Below are 15,004 nucleotides of genomic sequence, written 5' to 3'. Positions count from 1 at the left end.
CTCTCAGCATTTGGACTGGGCAGAGACTAGCTCCTCTCAAAGTCTTAGTGCAGTTTTTTTTTCTGCATCCGGGTAAAATTACTTTATTCATGTCTTCCTAAACAGATCAGTTAAAACAAACCAGTCCGATGTAACTGTGCTAAAAAGTGCAGGAGTACGCGCCAAGTGGTCCAGCAGTCTAATGCGCTGCCACTATGAGCGGGAGGTCGCAGGTTCAAACCCCTGCTCATGCAGCTTTGCCATCAGCTGACGGCACTCAGAGGGAGCACAATTGACCCTGCTCCCTCCAGGTGGGTAGATGGCGCTCTCTCCCCATCACGCTTCAAGGTGGCCCCGGGTGGCACGAGACGTCTGTGAGCGGATGTATCGGAACCTGGCCGCTGTGCTTTTCTCCGAGCGCGCTAGCTGCTCAAGCAACGATTCATCAGCAGCAGCTCGAAAAAAGGGGTGATTGACTTCACACGTATCGGAGGAGGCGTATGCTCGCAGGTGCCCAAAGGGGTGGGACAATTGGATAACCAAATTGGGAGAAAATGGGAAAAAAACTGAAATAAAATTGTAAAAAAAAAAAATAGTAAAAATGCATTTTGAAGCTGGCTTTAGAACTAGGAGAAAAGACAAGGAAACCTTTGGTCTCAGTCGTGCCCTTGGTTATGTATGAACGCTCTGAAGGAAGGTGAGTTCATTAAACACAAGCAGCTCTGAAACGAACGCGTATAGCCGTTTGTAGCACAGCCTAATGTCGATGCGAAACACGGGCACTCATTGATTAGTCTTCATTATGAATTCTGTGCCTCTCTTGCTCTTGTTGTGATGGCACAATACAGAACACTTGTTCTAGATGAGCAGACTTGCTTGAGGTTGTGCACAGAATGCGTTTGTGGCCTTTGGTGAAGTTTGCAGTGAAAGAGATTTTAGACTGGATGTTTATTTTCATAGCAAAACTGCTGAAGCAGTTAAATTTGCTGTCAGCTTTATCTGTCGAGTCTTCTGTGCTCAATTTAAATGTGATGCGATATCGAATGATTATTTATTTGTGTGTGTGTGTAGGTTTGTGTCAGACTGGGTGTATAGCGGAGTCTTCAGGGATGTGTATAAAGAGTTCATGATCCAGGTGAATGAGGACTACCTCAGCTACAGGGGTGAGTGAGTCTATAGGAAGCATCTAATTATAGATCAGTCATTCTAATTGTCCTTCATTATGCAAGTAACATGAATATGTGTGAATATTTATTTATTTTTTATCTCCAGACTGCTCAGACACAAATGCGTATAGCTCTTTGTTTCTCATGAACAAAAGATGATGAGACACAAACACTGATTAGGGTTTATTATCAATTCTAAACGTCTGTCGCTCCCTCTGTCTCCCCTCAGATAAACATTTCTGGGTACAGGGCTACACTCTGATCTCGCGGGATGCCGAGGACTGCGTGCCTGTTTTCCTCCGACACATCGCTAATGATGTTTACGTCTGCGGAAAGACCATCAACCTGCTCAAGATCTGCTGCCCCCAGGTCAGCTATTTATATCCAAAGCACACAGATCTGTTTGGGAAGCATGTGGCTCCAGGAAAGAGGTTCTGTTAATTCCTCAACACATTACCAGTCTGTTCTGTCGTAATTATTACATTATGCTGGTTTATTGTTTGTTATTGATGGATTCATTCTTTTCCGTTTCAGTCTTGGCAGCTATTATGTTACAGTGTTGGATGTGCAAAAAAAAAAATATATATATAATATATATATATATATATAACTTTTTTTAACCTTAAAATAACAGCTTTAAAATGATGTTGATGCTCTACTGAACTGTAATAAGAGAGCAGCACTGCTATTCTACAGCAACTCTACTATCTAAGTAAGACTATGTGATATTGTGTTAAAAACAAACAAAAAAATGTCTATTTTTTTTAATTATGTGAGCGATTCTTGATTATGATTTAGTTTTTTTAGTTCTTACATAACTAAAAAAAAGCTATTGTTTTCTTTTTGTTTAAATTAAAATAAAATATATTTTTTGAATGAATCATAAGCTGTTCTCTTCAACCTTACGATACCATTTGTACGATACCAAAATTATGACATGGAGGGAAGGTGACATTTAAACCTTTAAATCTGCTGATATTTCAGGAATTATCATGTGATCTGTGAAGTTTGGACATCTTTGTTCACGAATTAAGTTGAAATTCAAATCAATCATTCAGCCGTGGGGAAACTTGAAGATGACACAGAGCTCACCTTAAACACTGGATTATACTTCAGAATGTGTTTGTGACTGAAAACTGAGAAATAATGCAGTAAACAAGCCTCTTTATAGAAACTCTCTATTTCTAACCATATACAGCTCTGAAAAAAATAAAAGACCACTTCAGTTTCTGAATCAGTTTCTCTGATTTTGCTATTTATAGGTACATGTTTGAGTAAAATGAACATTGTTGTTTTATTCTATAAACTACAGACAACTTTCTCTCAAATTTCAAATAAATTATTTGCAGAAAATGAGAAATGGCTTAAATAACAAAAAAGATGCAGAGTTTAAGCAAGTTCATATTTATAAAGTTTTAAGAGTTCAGAAATCCATATTTGGTGGAATAACCCTGGTTTTTAATCACAGTTTTCATGTATCTTGGCATGTTCTCCTCCACCAGTTTTACACACTGCTTTTGGATACTTTGGATACTTACTTTATGCTACTCCTGCTGCAAAAATTCAAGCAGTTAAGCCTGGCTTTTGGTTGTGATCATCCATCTTCCCCTTGACTGATGTTACAGGGGTTTTTAATTTGGTAAAATCAAATAAATTCATAAATTTGAAGTGGTTTCTTATTTTTTTCCTGAGCTGTATATGGTTTATGCTGATGTGATGAGGGATTCTTGTGTAAAGGAAAAAGTAATTAAAACAGCATTTGTTTAACATCCTTTGTGTGTTTCTTGTAGCACTACATCTTCTGGTCAGAGTTGCCTGTGCCGCGGATCGCTGTAACGTTCTCTCTGCGGGAGGTGGAGGAGATTGAGAGAGACTGTGCTGTGTACCGAGCTCGCATGGAGACCATTGCCAAACACAGCGCTGTTAGCAGAGAGGAGCAGGTACCTCACCTCTATAGAATTTAGATATTAATTTGCCCGATTCTCAGATTTCTGTTTAATTTCTGCTATATATAGTACAATTTTTTTCTTTATTTGTATTAATTACTACATTGTAGATCAAAAACTATAAAAGAATGCTTATGCAATTTTGAAGTAAACAAAGAGGTGTTAAACATATACTAGATGTGGGTGATATGGCCATAAAACAATATTTCAGGATATTTTCTGCAATAACTATTCATAACAAAATGACAAAACATTTAATTTAAAAAATAATAATTAAACAAACATTTTTTTATTATTATTATTATTATTCACAGTATAAATGTTATTTTTGCTACAAACAGCAGAAAAAGATGACCCATTTGGCCCTAAAATAATATTACAGTATTTTGAGGGTATTTTTAAGGCCAGTTTTTTCCACTTTCTGCTGTAAAAAAAAAAAAAAAAAAAAAAAAACAGCATCCCTTACCCCGTTAAATCCGCTGAGACTGCCAAAAAAAGCAGTGGACCTGAAACTCTGAAAGTTCACAGATAGTTTATAAGAAAAAAAAAAAAAAATATATATATATATATATATATATATATATATATATATATATATATATATACAGTTCCTTGAGGTAGACGAGCATTAACAAATTGGTAGGATAAAGGAACAGATTGCAAACTAATTCTGTGGAAATGCATATATATATATATATATATATATATATATGCTGGATTTTAATCTACATAGATTTCTCTCCTGAAAACTGTTTATTTGGTTGAATAAGCACTTCTGTTTATTTACAGTAAGCTTAGATTTCCAATACTTTCAACAGTGAGGTTAGCAGCAGTGCTGGCCCCCGTTAGCAGCAGGGCTAGCCGCGATTTGCAGCGCTTAGCGCTAGTAAATGCTGCCCGACAGCGTTACACTGAGAAACCCTGACTGTTCCGATAAGCCAGGGCGCTATCAGCTACAGTCCGATATACTCACCTATGTTAATGGCTAATGCTAATACTGCTCCAGGCTCGGTGCTGGAGAAACTTCACTAAAAAAACTCTTTATAACGCTGTACTTCAGCTGAGTGGCTGTAATGCTCCTTAATACCTGACTGGTAGAATTCATAAAGATGATATTCCTAACTATGGGCAGAGCTATGCCCCTATCGCTAGCATTGTATACCTGTTTGCGGGCATTGGCTAAAAGTGCTGTATTTTGGAATGCTGGAGGTAAATGGAGGTGGCATATTCAGCAAAGGTTCTTACTCTTTATCATGTTTCACCACTCCCAAGTCCATTTCACACCGGATTTCTCCTTTATCATACTGTCATTACGATAGTCTTCACTGTTGTCTTGCACAAATTTCCAGACAGTGTAATAATTTACAACAATAATAAGTAATACTTATTTAAAACTCACCCTACATGATACCTTTTCATTTTTACCTCTGCTTCCCCCCTAGTATCCCTATAGTTTTTCTTCATACAGTGACCTTGGTTGTGAGGAAGGCACTATACAAATGGAAAGTTATTTTTAATATTAGTATTAATGTTTTATTGTTATATTAAGAGTGAAAGTTTCTGTTCTCCTATTCTCTCAGGCCTTGTTGTCTTTGCTCGACCCTAAAGCTGCTGTTGGGACCTCTCTTTATGAAGCTCAGTGTACTGCTTCAGTGTTAAAGCTCTCAGTAATATTGATATGATGGCTCTGGGAGAAATGAAGAGTATGATCCATTAACACATTTTCAGCTGAAATGCGGGACATTGTAAGCCAGAGGGCTGAAATGTTCTCTTTTCTCTTTATGACACTCATTGTCCCATTCTGTCTTCCTTTCTGTCTCTCGTCCTATCTCTCTCTCTCTCTCTCTCTCTTTTTCCCTTTCATTCATGTTTTTTTCTTTTTCTCTTCCCTATGTCCTTGTTTCGCTCTCTCCTCTTTCCATTCTCACTCATTTTTCTCTTTCTGCTCCTCCCCCCCTCTCTCTCTCTCTCTCTCTCTCTCTCTCACTATATATCCATCTCTCTCCTGTGTGTTAGGCATTTCGTACTGAGTTGGCACGCCAAGAGCTCATCAATCAGGTCAGAGAGTCCGCAGCCAAGACGCTGGAGAGCATCCGAGGTCAGGAAAAGTCACCTGCGTCATATTTATCACAACACCCCATCTTTCTAACACTGCAGGAAAATGAGATATAGGTAGTTGTTAGAACAGATTTTGCTCCCTCTGTGAAATACGCTGACAGATCTTTGTACCTCAGGCAGATGTACGAGACAAGTGGAGATCTGAAATTACGGCCAGGAGCTGAAATGTGGGCTCATCTTCTGCAGGGACATACTTAAGCTGAGCTATTACTAATATCAAACATAGAATTACCCACAAGTCCTTTTCACGGAAATGATTTGCACTCTTCCTGCAGTTGAACACCTATTCAAAAAAGTGCCGTTCTAAAGCGTCACTTTTCAAAACACTACATCACACATACAAATCCACACGTTTGATTCTGCACTGATTGGATCGCTTTCCACAGGTACAAATCAGCCACTAATAATTACATGGAGCAGAAAAGCAGCAGGAACCCAAAAAGCCAGAATATAGTGAGAGGAACAGAAAGAGGAATTAATGGCTCGCAGACTGAGCTCCTGCTGCGCTCTCTCTTGCCCCCTGCAGGTCGCCAGGTGTCACAGCGTTTGGCTGAGGAGGTGAAAAAAAGAGAACGCTTTGAGGAGTTGAGGCAGCAGCTGGAGCTCGACCAAGAGGTGAGAAGCGCACAGAGCTCTGGGAGAGTGTGAGTTCTTTTGCTTATTGAGTTTATGAAAGAGAAGTAGAGGCTCATCACACTGTGCTTTCATCATTCTCTGAACTAGAGCCAATATTCTTAAAGCTTTCCAGAAAGAAAAAAAAAAGTGCTGATCTAAAATCAGATGCTAAATTTGTTTACTAAGTTTACTAATATATTTTAGGAATCTAATCCTAGTTTAGCATTCACACTCCTCTCTGAGAAGGTTAATAAATAGGTCAGTGATGTGACGCCCATGTGACTGCATTATTTTCGGTTTTAAAACAAACTCAAATGCATAAAATGATGAAATGTTGTGTTTTTTTGTTTTGTTTTTGTTATGTAAAGTGTCAAAATATCATGTGATGCGACCCCTAATTTCTAGGGCTGAAATATCAAGTGCTGATACAGTCTGCTTAATTATAGGCAGAAATATACTCTAGGTCTCTAGATGTTCATATTTGGTTTCTTTTTTTAATCATAATTTCTGAATATTATGGTAATTTGCAAGATTCACCATCTGCTCGAACTGCCAGACGGCCAAACTGCAGGGTAGTTACACCCCTTAATAGCTTCATCTGACAGACCCGACCAGTTACACTAGCTACAGTTTCCCACTTTAAAAGCAGCACTGTGGCAATTTAGTTTCAAGTGATGTTTGAGTTTGCTCATTAGGAGCATATCATACACTGTAACTGACAAGTGTTGTTTTGCTGTTCAGTAAAAAAGGAAACCCCACAGACATAAATAACTCTTTAATATTATCATTTTTATTCCATATTCACAGTAAAATGTGACAGGGTGATAAAAAAATGCCCTAAAATAGCTTTTCTTCATGTGGCAAAGTTTTCTTCATTTCATTATGTGGTTGGGTTCCTAATCACACATACCAATTTATTTTTAAATATATAATTTTTTTGTATGTATTCTATGTATTCTCAATGTACGGCTAGATTTTGGCAATGAGCAACACAATAAAATGTCAAAATTGCTTTCATTTTTCTGATGTCATTTAAAGCATTCAAAACAACTGAAGGACATTTATTTGGTAATATTTTAGATATGTTGCAAATAAAAACAAATCATAAAATAAGAACGCAAACTAGACATAGAAAATCATCTTCATAAGAACACAAAAATTAATAGGTTTGATTTTAAATAGGTTAATAGTTTTTTTAATAGGTTAAATTAAAGCACCATTTTCTCTATGGTAGGGTTTCAAATTATTTTATATCTATAAAAAAAATAGCTTCCACATTAAGCAGAATATTGCTGAATTGATGTAAAGAAGGACAGTGTGTGGGCGTTTATAAATTGTAAAAATTCTTATGCTGAAGGATAACAATATAATAATATCAGCTGGTTGAATTTAAGTTGTACTTTTAGTCTAATTGGGTCATTTTTATGGATGGCTTGACCGTTTATTATCTGAAACAGAAATGTGCTATAAAACAGCTTTTGCATTATGATAATTCATTTTAACAGCTGGTGTTCACACTAACGAATCAACAACTTCTTTTCCTCTGAGTTTAGGCGCTTGAGCCTGCCTTAATCAGCAGCTCGGCAAATTAACACATTGTGGTTTACTGTCAGAGGAGCTTGTTTTAAGGGGAAAACAATATGATTTCATCACTTTTGCCATTTTAGATGTTCTCTGTATAATACGTTTTGTATGAGGCTTTATAAAAGATATTCAGTCTCTCATACATTAATGATGATCTGCATTCCACCAAGGTGGTCCTGTCACTGGTGAATAGAGGTGTGCGGTGCACTTTGATCAGTCTGTGTCTCCTGCCCAGCAGAAATCACAATTTACATAATGGTTCCACAACATTTCTGCTGCCACTGCTTCAGAATAGTAGACAAGGGTCTACAAAACTCTGCAGGGCTTTTGTATATCATAGTATTTTTCAAGATTCTGATGGTTTCACGGTATATCACTGTGTTTTTTTTTGTATGCTTTTATGTAGGTTTGCTGTTAGGAGTACATATAATATAAAACACTAAGCCTTTAAATTAAGGCTTTGATTAGTATTGGGTTTACTTTGTCCCACAAAATTTCATGATATATATGAAGAAATCAGACTTCGTTATCAGAAAAATACCTAAAGAATGCAAAAAATAGACCTTAAAGCTCACCTTCCGCGAAAATCCGATTTTTCTTGTTTTTTGTGGAATACAGTAGGTCTCTCCGAGTTGAATGTGTACACCTGCACATTAAACTGTTTTGCAGCCCCCATTGTCTGCAGGAGCTAAGCAAAGAAATCCCCCCTCCCCCCCTCCGAAAAACGGGTGAATTTTGAATTATCTTTCTGCCTACGTAGGCAGAAACTCACAGACCAGCCCACCTAGGCTCGAGAAACTCCCAGAGGCGGAGCTGAAGCGACGCAACATCACCGCTCATCAGTTAGGAGGTGGGAGGCAGTGAGCGGCAGAGCGGTGGAGGGGCGTCGCAGTGCTCCTAGCCAATCAGAGGAGAGATATTTGCATGCTGTTTGCATGTATGAATATTCATGAGCAAAGCTGGAATCCGGTCATTTTGGACACACCCCTAAAACAGTCCATTAAAAAAGAGCTATACAGAGACACCTGAGCACTTTTTTTTTACAAAAACGGCTCACATGTCATTCATTCATACTAGAGACCACAACTAGACATTTTAAAATGAAAGAAAAAACGACGGAAGGTGACCTTTAAAAAGTGATACACCAACAACTTTAACAGGGCTTCCTTTACAAACTAAATATTTCAAACAGTCCCGTAAACACTATAAATTGACCTTAAATAGTCAATGTTTAAGTATTCAAAGAGATATTATTTAAAGGTCCATCACACAAGTAAGACACAAGTTTAATATCAATATACATTGTTAGCTATTAGAGGCATTGCAGTATTAAAATCAGCCACAAATCCCTTCCCTTCTTTAATATATATATATATATTAGAACTCCACAGAACTGAGCTAGGTTACTGTCACTCCAGTTTATTAGCTTGTTATGCTAACTGGCTTGCATTAGCTAGCATTCTGTGTTTGCTTCTTCGACGGTGCTGTTCTGGCCAGTGCTCCACAGTGCCTCTAGCGGTGTGGCGGTATGTGAAAAATGCATAGCGGTTCTAATTTCTCCTCCAGTATACCAGATGAACCACTCAAACCAGACTTTCATTTTTTTTTTTTTTTTTTTTTTTACCAAAAAGAGGAAGAGAGTTAAGTGACCCTAGTGCTGGGCAGTTTTGAACCGGTATGCATTTGTCACATAACGCCATAACCGCTGTTTCCAGCTGCGCTCCCCCCTCCCTGTTATTTGTGTTAAGGAATCCACACTTGTGTTCACGTGCTGAGCTCATTGCCTGACGGTTCTCTGCTCAAGCGCCAATCAGAACGCTCCAGCAATTACCAAGCGCTGGGGCCACGTGCTGCTGTGCAGAGTTGAGGAGAAGGCAGGAGTGGCAGGATATTAGCGGAGGAGTTTTCATGGTTCTAGGCTTTAAAACGGACATTATCATTTGTTTATCGTGCGTCCATGAGACTGTAAGTGTTTATTAATGTGTTTGGATCTGTTTAGTGGTGTATGGAGCGCTGGTGTTTGCTTTGTCGCCGAGTAGCCTTCACACTACTCTACCCCGTAGCCTGACGCGCACCTCTTTGGAAATATATTTATGCGTCGCGCGACGCGGACAGCCGCAGCTGGCCTCGTCTCCCCCCCAACCATTCCCGCTCTCGCGGTTTAAACTGCAGAGCAGAGAAGTATAAACGCTAACTGTGGCTGATTTTAATACTGTAATGTCTCTAATAGCTTGAACTATTTATTAAAACATTTAGTTTTGTAAAGGAAGCCGTATTAAAGTTGTTGGCGTATCTCTTTTTAAGGTTTATTGTTTACATTATACAGCTATAACCTTAGTTTTATATTATATGTACTACTAACAGTACAGTAAGTCACAGACCTATATAAAAGCCCAGTCAAACAAAAGTATTTATAATAAATAATAATAAAAATACTGTAATATACCGTGAAACAGTCAGAATCTTGAAAAATACTGTGATATGCATTTTTGGCAAGCAGGCATTTTATGAGTCCGGGCACTCATCAGTTTCTCAGAGCTCCACAATGCCCCACACAGGATTTTGACTGTACTAAAAACTAATTGACACATCACAGTCATAAAAAAGCAGTACATTGCATTACATTTTTACAAATAAAGACAGCTACTCTTTCTTTGTAAAACAAAGAAAAGCAAACAAAGGCTTATGACTAAGTAACCTCAGCTTATGTTACTATCCTAGGCTAACAGCCAGTTTGTGAAGAGATGGATGTGTTTAGTTTCTGCAAGTATAGTGTAAGGATATGCTTAAACCTGGTGATTTTCCACTTTGGTTGGGTTTGGGAGGAGCGTGGGCCTGACGCCACTGATAAAAACCCCTAGAGACACATTTTTACATTATCTGTGAATAGTTATAATGTTTTGATTCATCAGTGTATAGTAGCTCCCTTCAGTTTTTTTTTTTTTTACTAATGTGTTTATGAAGCTCTCTGCCAATAGAATATTCATAATGTGCCCACTTCAAAGTCACCACACCTCCAGCTGTGATAAGTAGGTCTGCTCACTCTCGTGGGACTCTGCGCAGTAACCTGTACACTTTTTAACTTGCAGATTAGAAGGATTTATTCACGTTAGTATATTTTACACTCTTAAACTTGAATGTTGATGCTGACAGCGACATAAATCTGTATTTCAGGTGAATGTGTGTTACCTGATTACATGTATAATCTCTGATTTAATGGCAAAAATGGCGTGAATGTGTTTACAGTGGCGCAGTGCTGCCAACAGAAAGGAGCAGGAGGATGACTTCAGCTTTGCTCGTGAGCTTCGAGACAGAGAACAGAGGCTGCAGGCTCTCGAGGAGCAACTGGAGCGCAGGGCACGGTGAGGCCAGCTGGAGAGCTCTGCTGCCAGGCTGTGTTCATATTAGACAGCCTAATTTTTAAACTAAATTTAACCCTGACCTGTTTTTAGAGCTGTGTGAACGGAGATACAGTCTTTCTCATTTTAGATTTAAATTATTTTAATATGTTGTTATTTGGAGATGTGCTTTTATACTTTTACCACAACCCAGCTTTATGTTCTCATGTTGCTTCACTTTTCATTGCAGTGTTTGTTTAAATATTGACTTTTTTTAATCAGACTTTAGATTCAGATTATGGATTTGTTCCTATTTGTTGTCATTTTATCGGGCATGTTTGTGTGTGTGTGTGTTGTAGGATGGACTTGATAGCACAGTACAGTCGTCTGTCTGAAGAGGCTGCTAAGAGAGAGAGGAGGGCTATGTGGAAGGTTCAGAGGATGAGGCTGGATGAAGCCAGAGTCAACTTTTTACAGCAAGACCAACAGGCTGTACAGGTGAGATGTTAGATTTATGCAAGGTGGTTGGCCAATTCTGATTTAGTGAATTGCTTTTTCAACACACCTTCTAAACTTTGTAGCTTTTATTAAAAGAACAATCCCATGTTATTTAAAATGTTTTTAAAATAAATCCTTTAGATGTAAACAATGTCATTCAGTCCATTCTATTGAAATGTACCAACCAGTATTGTTTGTATTACGATTCTAAATGGCAGATAGGTTGCCTGATATGTGAGACATTGTTTTATGATAGCTTTGAGAGCAGCTAATACGTTTCAGTGAATTCAGGTCCCATTCATACTTATCCAGATATAAAACAACTGAGGTTTTTGTCTCCGTTTTGGCCTATCCGTTCACATAAAAAATAAAAAAAAAACAGTTTTTTCGGTTACTGTAAACGGTGCTTTTTGAAAATGCAGATGTTACACAGCAATTTTTTTTCTTTTCTTGTATTAGTAACATGTTTACAGCTTAATTTAATGGTACTCTCACTTTACCTAACACAGCAGAAGCACCAAAATGCACTGCATGCTGTTTTTTTCCATTCCTCCTGTCCGGAGGTACAAACCTTACCACGAATGGAGGTTCTAGACCAGACCAGGCCTGGACAAATTAGCACCAGGTGGGACAATTTTGAAAATGAAGTAGTTGTTGCTAAGGAGTGGCAAGATAAATTCAGAACATCCAGTGTCTTTGAGTGAAATGCTTTGACCTTGCATCCAAGGGGTAACAACTGTTATGAGATTGCCTGTGATGTTCTGAAAAAAAGTTGCATGCACGCTTTACTATTTGTTTCAGCGTTTTTATATGGTATTGCGTTTCTGTGTGGACAAAGATATTTTGAAAAATGGAGACAAAAACCTCAGGTTTTTAAAAAATATCCCGAGTCGTGTGGGCGGGGCCTTAGACAGGCAGCACACATGCAGGGCATTGTTAGAAGAAGTGGTTCCCCTGTGTAAAGACTTTTTTTCATATTGCCCACTGAATTACTAATAGGAACATACTGTACATGTACAGTAAATCTATGAAACGGTAGGGTAGGCGTTCATTTTTGTAAACATTGTGTTTCTTGGGTCTTGCCACCACCACTGTTAACAAATCAGGCTGTAGTTTTCTCTACAACACCTCACTATCAAAACTCTATAAATGAGTTTGTTTGATTATTTAAAGTTGATATTATCTGAAATTGTGTCTGTAGCTCTTAAATTTTCATTTTGTTGGCTTTAAGAAACCGTTGTGTTGCTTTTAGCCATAAGTTTTGGGTCATTATCCATCTGTACTGTGAGATGCCATCTGACCGGTTTGGCAGGATTTGACTGAATACTAGCAGAAGTACAGCTCGCTTAAGTACGCTTAAGAGATCGTGATGCTTCTGTCAGCAGTCACTTTGTCAATAAATACTAGGGTCCAGTTCTCAGCCATACTCAACTCTTCCTCCATCGTGTTTGACAGATGATCCAGATTGCTTATTTTTCTTCTCAGTACTGTTTCTATTCATGACTATAAACTTTGTTAATAAAAAATTGTGTTGTGATGAAATATGTTTTAAATGCTTCTTTTGATTAAGACAGTGGTGTCCCTTTTTGAATTCTTAAGTACCCAACCTGTACTGATTGACAATGTAATGTTGTTTTGTGCCTGTGCTTTCTTTCCAGGATTTACTTGAAAAGTATCCTTTAGGGCAGGACTGTCCGGCACCGGAACCTGTTTGTAGAAAGGCGCCACATCAGCATGAGCAGGTCTGAATGGCTAGATAGTTCTAGATAGTTTAATAAATATACAGTACATATCTATCTATCTATCTGTCTGTCTGTCTTTCTGTCTATCTATATATACAAACTGATGATTCGCTCTATTACTGCAGGAACTCCATCCATCTGAACCCCAAGTGAAAAGCCTTAATGAAGCACAGGAGCTTAATATCAGCTCAGAGTCAACCCCACCTCCTCCCTGCCCCTCGTCCTCACTCCCTGCACCTGCCTCCTCCTCCTCCACCACCACGGCTACTACTGATGCGCTGATCTCTGACGAGATAGACATTGCTGACTTCCTTCCGAAGCCTCCACGTGTCCCGAACAGTAAGGCCATTACACAGGCCCTGCAGGACATCGGCTCTGACCTCCCACAACCCACAGTTAACCCTGCTCCCCTGCTGCAGGATTCAGACTATGACTTCTCCTCCCCCTACAGCCCCCTTGAGTACATTAATCCCTGCCCTCGTCCTGCCCATCCCGCCCTGTCCCATATTGGGTTTGGAGGACGTGTGTCTGAAGGCCAAAATTCTACGCCATCAGGAGAGCCCAGGGCAAGGGAACGTGGCTGCCTCTCACAGGGCTCACTGCAGCTGGAGAACAGCGGGGCCTCAGGGCACAGAAACCACGGCGTCCTGTCACAAAGCAGCCTGACTGAAGCAAAGCCAGCGGGAGTGGCACAACAGCTAAACGTGGCCGCCAACCAGAGTCAGGAGACAGATGGACGGCCCAAGGAAAGGAACTTGGACGGAGAAGGGAGGGAGCCTTCGGCATGTAGCGCACATTCAGAGCCAAAACAAGCAACAGATGACACAGCAGAGGAGGCCAATGTGAGCGAGCAGCTTGCTCAGCCCACTCACATGACAGCTGAGGAAGCTCCAACTGAGTGTCCTCTTGTCGATGTCGGCAACCGAGACTCCAGCGCCCAAAGCAAAGATAAGAACAGCGTCTCGGAGGGAACTAGTGTTCCTCCTACCGCTTCTGGTTTAGGCCACGCCTTTGATGCCCATATAAGGATTGGTGAACTTGTGTCTGAGGTAATTGCACCTACCCCCGCCCCTAATATACACGGACACGCCTCTGATGCCCATATTAGAATTGGTGAACTTGTTTCTGAGGTTACAGCTCCTCCCCTTTTACCTAGCCATTACGGACACGCCTCTGACGCCCATATTAGGATTGGTGAACTTGTTTCTGAGGTTACAGCTCCTCCCCTTTTACCTAGCATTCACGGACATGTCTCTGACGCCCATATTAGGATTGGTGAGCTTGTTTCAGAGGTAATGGCACCAATCCCTTCCCCTAATGTACATGGCCATGCCTCTGATGCCCATATTAGGATCGGTGAGCTTGTTTCTGAGGTAATTGCACCCACCCCCTCCCCTAATGTACATGGCCACGCCTCTGACTCCCATTTTAAAGTCGGTGAGTTTGTCTCAGACGTCACCTCCTCTCGCCCTCGTTGGAACCCTCATGGTCACTCCTCAGACTGCACTCTGAAAGTGGGCTGTGTGATGCCGGACACTGCACCCACCCGTTCCCCGTTACCGGGCAGTGCTTACGGTCACTCCTCAGAATCTAGTCTGGGTATAGGGTGTGTTGTTGCAGGTACTGAGCAGCCCAGCCCCAGTCTGCTGGCTAATGTCCACGGTCACAGCTCAGACTCCACGCTAAAAGTCGGTTGTGTTGTGTCTGGTTCCGACCCCCTGCCGTCCCCCCTTCCCGGGAGTTCTTACGGACACTCTTCAGACTCTGCACTGGGGGTAGGATGTGTAGTTAAAGGAGAAGAACCACCTAAACATCCTCCTCTCCCAGGAAGTGCTCACGGACATTCCTCTGACTCTGCACTGGGCATGGGCTGTGTGGTTCGCGGGGTCATGCCTGGAAGCTCATATGGCGAGCTCTTTCTGAGAGGGTTAGACCTGCCCACAGGGGAGGGCACAGAGATACAAGGTAAGAAGGTGACTGATATTACACAGCTTGGATATCACACATAACATAGCATA

General features: G+C 40.2%; 1 protein-coding gene across 3 annotated transcripts in view; it reads left to right on the top strand.

The window, feature by feature from the left end:
- tubgcp6 (tubulin, gamma complex associated protein 6) overlaps window positions 1-15,004 on the top strand; it is a 42,784-nt gene that overhangs the window by 15,492 nt on the left and 12,288 nt on the right. The window contains exons 9-18 of one of the 3 annotated variants that reach the window (XM_049474372.1): window positions 1,051-1,142; window positions 1,375-1,514; window positions 2,936-3,085; window positions 5,108-5,189; window positions 5,736-5,824; window positions 10,655-10,770; window positions 11,106-11,244; window positions 12,903-12,986; window positions 13,112-14,138; window positions 14,220-14,951. In XM_049474372.1, the coding sequence (XP_049330329.1) occupies window positions 1,051-1,142; window positions 1,375-1,514; window positions 2,936-3,085; window positions 5,108-5,189; window positions 5,736-5,824; window positions 10,655-10,770; window positions 11,106-11,244; window positions 12,903-12,986; window positions 13,112-14,138; window positions 14,220-14,951 (2,651 nt within the window). Of the gene's footprint in view, window positions 1-1,050; window positions 1,143-1,374; window positions 1,515-2,935; window positions 3,086-5,107; window positions 5,190-5,735; window positions 5,825-10,654; window positions 10,771-11,105; window positions 11,245-12,902; window positions 12,987-13,111; window positions 14,952-15,004 lie in introns of all 3 variants that reach the window. The other 2 variants (XM_049474373.1, XM_049474371.1) reach the window with 2 other exon arrangements.

This window comes from Astyanax mexicanus, chromosome 2 (genome assembly GCF_023375975.1).
Source record: "Astyanax mexicanus isolate ESR-SI-001 chromosome 2, AstMex3_surface, whole genome shotgun sequence".
NCBI classification, from domain to species: Eukaryota; Metazoa; Chordata; class Actinopteri; order Characiformes; family Acestrorhamphidae; genus Astyanax; species Astyanax mexicanus.
Note: the sequence above shows the minus strand (reverse complement) of the source record. Positions and strands in the feature narration are given on the sequence as shown.